Here is a 6836-nt window from a genome sequence, read left to right on the forward strand (position 1 = left end):
ATAATATAGAAATAAAACTTTCTATTAACTTAATTTCACTTACTAAAATTAAATAAATACATTAAATACATAAAAATTCCTTAATATAAATGTAAATACATATATATTAATTTATCATATCGACATTTCACAACGATCTTATCTTCGAAAAAAAAAAAATACCTTCTTAAATTAACAAATATTCAAAATTTCGAGAGAATTAAAAAAAATCCAAACTCTCCTATCGTCCAACAACTACAACACCTCACTTACCAACTCGAAATAATCGTCGCTAAAAAATCGGGGAGGGAAGGGGCCCCTCTCTCTCTCGCGTGTTCGCCACGCTTTCACCCCTTTTTTTTTCCCCTCCTCCAGGCAGCGGCCCACGTTTGCACAGGTGAGGCACATATCGACCTGCCTCGCTGGAAATACCGCGCAGCATCGACCGGCATCGTCGTCAGTTATACCTGGTGCGCGCTTCCTCTTCCCCTCCCCTCCTCGCCCTCCTCGCTCTCCTTTCCCCTCTGAGGGGGTTGCGGACGCGATGGTGGAGGGTTGGTTCGGGGGTTGACGCGCGGCAGCGGCCAATCCCAGGATCCTGGAAACGGCGGCTGCGCCCTGCCATCACGCTGCCTCCTCCAAAGGCCTCCTCGGCGAGCGAGGGGGTTGATTGGGACGGGAAGAGGGTGACGCGAGAAGCCGGTGGCGGGGAGAACTTTGAGGGCAGACGTTCCAAAGCTACCCCAACGGAGAGACACGCCGAGACGCCCCTGCCATCGGGAGCCCTTCGGTCTCAGTAAGTAAGAGTTCTCTCTGACTTCTTCTTCTTCCTCCTCTTCTTTCAATCCTTTATCCTTCGTCAACATTCGTTCATTCGTACATCAATGATGTCACGATCATCGTTCACGTCACCGGTCAGGTTTTGTATTCTAAAAGAGGGGGAGGGGGAGGGGAGGAAGTACACGTAAGATAAGATTGTTTGCAAGTACTCGTGTTTTTTTTTGGATTTTTATTTCGAAGTGATGATGATGGACTGTATTTGGAGAGTATATGTATATGTATATGTATGATTCGAAATATAGAATTCTAGGTGGAGGGGGGAGAGAAAGAGGGATAAATTCGAAAATCGTTGGAAAATTGATCGGCTGTTTTGTTTGAACGTTAAATGGTGGAAGGACGGTGAATAATAATATAAGGTCATGATACTGTTGAAAATAATGATATTGCTGCGATGGCAAATGATGGGAAATTATCTTGGGAAGTCGGGCACATGTGCACATTCTTCTTGGGACGCGAGGGTGTATGTATAGGGACTGTTATAGATAGATGTTTAAACTCTAAATATAGATTGGTCAGGGAGTTGAACGCGTATATAAGATAATAGATAGGTTAGGAAAAATTGTGTCGGTTTCGTGGAAGAAGAGATGGACAAAATTATTGGCTGCGCGGCATAGGTGGAACACGCTAAAGACCGACAACTTTTTGATTACTTCCCTGGAAATTACTCGTCCCTTCCTTTTCTCTTTCTCTCTCCTTTTTCTTTCCCAGTATCGTCATCGTCGATCCTCTTCAAACACCATTCCTCGAGAATAAAAGGAAATATTATTTTCGATAATCACGATATCGAAAATCCTCTTCTCGAAGTAATCGAACTAATTGAAATTTGGTTTCAGGCTCGGTTAGAAATTCGGCTGAAAAGGTGGAGGGCCCGGGGACGCAAGAAGCTAAGGAGTCGGTGAACGGCTCGAGGGCCGAGGTCGGACCGGACGTCGCCTCCAAACTGAGCAGTTTGTTCGCCGGACTTCCCAGTTTGGCGGGTCCCCAACGCCTCGCCACTTCCCTCAGGCAGAAATTCGCCAATAACTCCGGTAAGTTTACGAATTTTCCCCTTCCTCGTGCACGCCACGTCCTCGTGGAGGCCCTCGTTGACGATCGTTGACGAAGTTAACGGAGTGGTCCCCGCGCGGCGACCAGTCATCGTTAATTAATAAACGAGGGTGCGGACACGCATCGAACGATGTTTGGAGGGATGTCAGTTTACCGAATGAATCGTTCCAACGGAAATAATTAATCCGCTCTGTTCAACCCTGTGTTTTCAAAATGTGTCGACTAATTTGCATCTATTATATATATATATATATATATATATATATATATAATACACAGTTTGGAACACTTTGTTTTCTCTCTTATCAGTTATTCATCTTGCGTATACAACTTTGAATAAATTTTCATCATCTATAATCACGTAAAATTTGTTTTCCCATCGTTGTTTCGCGTGTTTTCTTTCCTTGACCAGCAAGGTTCGTTAAATAATTACCACGCACCCCATTTATAGAATAAAGCCATACCGTCCATACCAACTCGACCTTCACCCTCGTTTCGCCGCCGAGACCCCCGTGTTTTTATCTCTTCGTAACACGATACGCAGTACCAGGCCTGTATGTAGGTAGCCTGGCTACAGATCGTGCTGCCTTGTCGAGGGGGAGCCTCCACCCGGTGTCATGTTCGCTTCTATACCCGCCACGAGCGAAGGAAAGGAATCGAGTGCGCGGCGAAACGAGAAAACTACGGATCGACAAACGAAATCGTCGGTGATACGAAGATGATGGACGATCTCTCGTTGGAAAAATATCGGGTTGGGTTTTCACGAAAAATCGGTTGATGAGAAACCGATCAGGCCGGGTCAGGGCTCCCCTTTCCTTCTCCGAAAAAAGAAAAGAAAAGAAAATTCTTGCCACGTGAAAAAAATGATTAAAGAGAGAGAGGGAAAAAAGGAAGGAAGAGATATATATCAGCGCGATGATTTCGATGATCGAGTTAACCGTGCCAATTCGGTGATCTGTTGTAGGTTACCCCCGGCCCGGCCTGATGCGCGCCGCCCCAATCGCGACGATTCCTTCGTCACGATCGCTCCCAAGGTCGATCATCCAGTGATCGCGTGATTTAGTCCTCCTCCCGCCCCCCCTCTGCCGGAGGACGTGCCAGTTAAGGCTCGGTCATTAAGGAGAGATATATACATAGATCGGCCGGGCACGATGACGACCATACCGATACTCAACATTGAGCTGAGCGAGCTCAAGGAGATAGTGTGGGCCAAGTTGCAGGAGCCGAAGGCCCAGCGAAAGCTGGTACTGATCATCGTTTCTATAGCGTTGCTGCTCGACAACATGCTGTACATGGTGATAGTGCCTATCATACCCGATTACCTGAAATACGTGGGCGCGTTCGGCGACGTGGAGGAGGAGGACGAGGTGAACGCCACCGGGACGCCGTCCCATCACGGCCAAGATTCGGCCACCGGTGTGTTGTTCGCCTCCAAGGCCATAGTCCAACTGATGGTGAACCCGTTCTCGGGCGCGTTGATAGACAGGATCGGTTACGACATACCCATGATGATAGGCCTGTGCATCATGTTCCTGTCCACCGCTGTTTTCGCTTGCGGCCGAAGCTACGGGGTCCTGTTCTTCGCGAGGAGTTTGCAGGGCGTCGGTTCCGCTTTCGCGGACACCAGCGGCCTTGCAATGATCGCTGACCGTTACACGGAGGAGGCTGAACGATCGAAGGCGCTCGGGATCGCCTTGGCCTTCATCAGTTTCGGCTGCCTGGTCGCGCCTCCGTTCGGCGGCGCCCTCTACCAGTTCGCCGGCAAAGAGGTCCCGTTTCTGATCCTCGCGTTCATCAGCCTGGCGGACGGAGTGATGCTGCTCCTGGTGATGAAGCCGGTCAAGGAGCAGGTGAAGCAGAGGCAAGGGGAGATGCGTCAAACGATACCTATTTGGCGATTGCTCATGGACCCGTACATTGCCGTTTGCGCTGGAGCTCTGATGATGTCGAACGTCGCTCTGGCATTCCTCGAGCCGACCATCTCCCTGTGGATGGAGGACAACATAACCCGGGACAATTGGAAGATGGGGATGATCTGGTTACCTGCCTTCTTCCCCCACGTGTTCGGCGTGATGATCACCGTGAAGATGGCCAAACAGTATCCCCAGCAACAATGGTTGATGGCCGCGTCGGGGTTGGCGTTGGAGGGCATGTGCTGCTTCATAATACCGTTCTGCAGCAGCTACGGCGCCCTCATGATCCCATTGTGCGGCATCTGTTTCGGGATAGCGTTGATCGACACGGCTCTCCTGCCCACTCTCGGCTACCTGGTCGACGTGAGATACGTCTCGGTCTACGGGAGCATATACGCCATAGCCGACATCTCGTACAGCGTGGCGTACGCCGTCGGACCCATCATAGCCGGTGGCGTGGTCGAGGCGATCGGTTTCACCGCGTTGAACATCGGCATAGCGTTCTCCAACCTCCTCTACGCGCCCGTGCTCATGTACCTGAGGCACATCTACGACTTCAAGCCGTTCCAGGACGAGGCGGACGTGCTGATGCAAAACCCGCCCGACAAGGAGTACCAGACGTACGTGTTGCAGGAGCAGAGGCCCCTCTCGGGCGAGGTGGGCAACCATTTGAACCAGGCGAGGATGGAGACGAACGTCGACCAAGGTTACCAAGAGCAGAATTACCAGGCTGGACAGAATTACGATTACGGGCAGAATATTAACGCGGCTGGATACACTCAGCCAGGCTACGAGCAACAACCGCCCGTGTACGAGCAACAACCAACGGCCAATTACCAACAGCCTGTGGCGTACACCCAGCAGAGGATGACGTACGCCCAGCAAGAGCAGGCTGGAGGTCATCAAGTGGACGTGAATCCGTTCAGGAGGCCTGGCAATGTCGATCAGAAACCCTCCGGAGATAGCAATCCGTTCAGGCAAGGGATGTATTAATTCGTGATTGGATTATGCATTCGCCATTTGGAATATCGCGAAATAGTCTTCGAGATAGGCTTCCACTTGTCAAGAATTATTATTATCCCTCGCATTAGGTATCGATCCTCTCTCTCTCTCTCTTTCTGTCTGTCTGTCTGTCTATCTCTATCTCGAGAATTTTACGAAAGAGTTGTTCTGTGATGATTTTATCGACAAGTGCACCTCGTCCTCGCGTGAATTGTTATTCGAAACGGAGACTTTATCATTTTTCCGTGATCTAGTCAGATCTTGTTACGTTTCTTGATTCGAAATTAAAAATATTGATTGAAGGGAGACGAGTGTTTATTTTTCAATCCTTTTAATAATAAATTATCTTTCTTTATTCAATTTAACGATCGATGAATCGAAACTGTTGGATTAATATCTCTTCTTCTTTTCCTCTCGAATTTTATTTTATTTTTTTTCTTTTCGAAGAGAGACGAATGCGATAAAACACACAATAAGAATTTCTCTCGAAACACTTTCCTGAAAAGAATCGTGAAGCAAATGGATAGCTGTCGGAGAAATATCGAGGATAATATAAAATCGTCATCTGTGATTGGAAAGCATGAAGTATAATATAGGAGCGTGACATTTCGATGAAACGAAACGAAAGAGAGATAATAGGATATCATCGATAAATGTCAAGGATCGAATTTAAGAAGAATAAGAAGAAGAAGAAGAAGAAGAGGAAGAAAAATCGCAATCGGAGGCTTCTCCTCAGCAAGGGCCCTCGTGTTTGCGCGTTTGCCACAGAGATCGGCAAAATCGTTTAGTTTTTATTCGTTCTTTTCGTTCAATGTTTCAATTGCTGAAAAAACGGAAGCAAGCATATCACTAATTAAGGCGACAAATTAGCAGCTATGGAGGAGGCTTTCACGTAGGTAATTGTATAGTTGTACATAAGGGAGGAGGGAGCCAGTCTCCTCCCTTTACGCGCGATGCATATCGATACTGTTGGAAATCGATCGATATCCACGAATCATCGCATCTCCTTATTACCATCGGTCGATATTTTTGATTCTTTATCGCGAATTGTTTGCATCGACCCCGAAGTCGATCATAGTTTTAATAATAGTTGATTCTTTAGGGAAAGGAATTTTTTCGATTTCGAATCGTTGTAAAGAATTATCAGAAATTTTATATACAGTTTGATATTTATAATTTTTAATATCGAGTATCGTATTCGGGATGCTTAGTTAGTTGGCTCGGTTTAGAATTTTTTTTTTTTTCTCACTTAAATCATCGTTGATAAATGATTTAACGAAATTAGTTTCGTACGTAGGTTCGTTCGATTCGATTCGATGGAGAATCGTGCAATATTTAGGCAAAATTACGTAGTCTCCTATTATCTATTATGTAAATACGTGTATGCATATTTCAACTATTTAAATATTATACCATGCGTCAGAGATTCGCACGTAAAGCTTCACGAGTCCTTCGAAATTGTTCCCTCGAGGCGTGCAAAATTATATCTCTCACATTCACGGGATATTATACATATCAATCAATCGTATCTATTCCTAATTTCGATCTTTTATGATTCTTTCAAACTCTGTTGAGAAATATGTCCAAGAATGATTGAATTAAAAAACAAATGATACCAAATATCCAAAATCGTATAAATCGTATTCTTGATTCGATATTCTTGATTTCCTTCTTCACAAATCGAGCAACGTCTCTCACAAGATTATCGTAAATTAAAAAAAAAAAGAAAAAAAATAAAAGAAGGAAGAAGAAGAAATTTAAGAGGCTCGTTAAATTTTACGCTCGTGTCCGAATCGCATTTTCGTACCTACTCGTCAATACTCAGAGATGCCGCGAGCGGAACGTGTCGTCGGCGCGCGATTCGAAAAAAAAATTGGACGATTTCCAGCGGGATGGCAAACGATGGCAAACGATCAGCCCAAGGCTTTCGAAATGATTCCAACCATTGATCGAAGCAGCAAAATTTTTCGAAAAATAAATGCACAACATTAGTGCATTTTCAGTTTAGAATAATTCAAAGAGAAAAAGAGAAGAAACAGGTCGAAATCCTTGAAC

General features: G+C 45.9%; 1 protein-coding gene across 1 annotated transcript; it reads left to right on the forward strand.

The window, feature by feature from the left end:
- Positions 1–637: 637 nt before the first annotated feature.
- LOC725064 (vesicular acetylcholine transporter) lies at positions 638–6506 on the forward strand. Its single transcript, XM_006562557.3, has 3 exons — positions 638–775; positions 1653–1847; positions 2831–6506. The coding sequence occupies exon 3, from the start codon at positions 3018–3020 to the stop codon at positions 4770–4772; it is 1755 nt and encodes a 584-aa protein (XP_006562620.2). The 5' UTR covers positions 638–775; positions 1653–1847; positions 2831–3017; the 3' UTR covers positions 4773–6506.
- Positions 6507–6836: the final 330 nt, after the last annotated feature.

The sequence above is a fragment of the Apis mellifera genome, linkage group LG7 (assembly GCF_003254395.2).
Source record: "Apis mellifera strain DH4 linkage group LG7, Amel_HAv3.1, whole genome shotgun sequence".
Taxonomy (NCBI): Eukaryota; Metazoa; Arthropoda; class Insecta; order Hymenoptera; family Apidae; genus Apis; species Apis mellifera.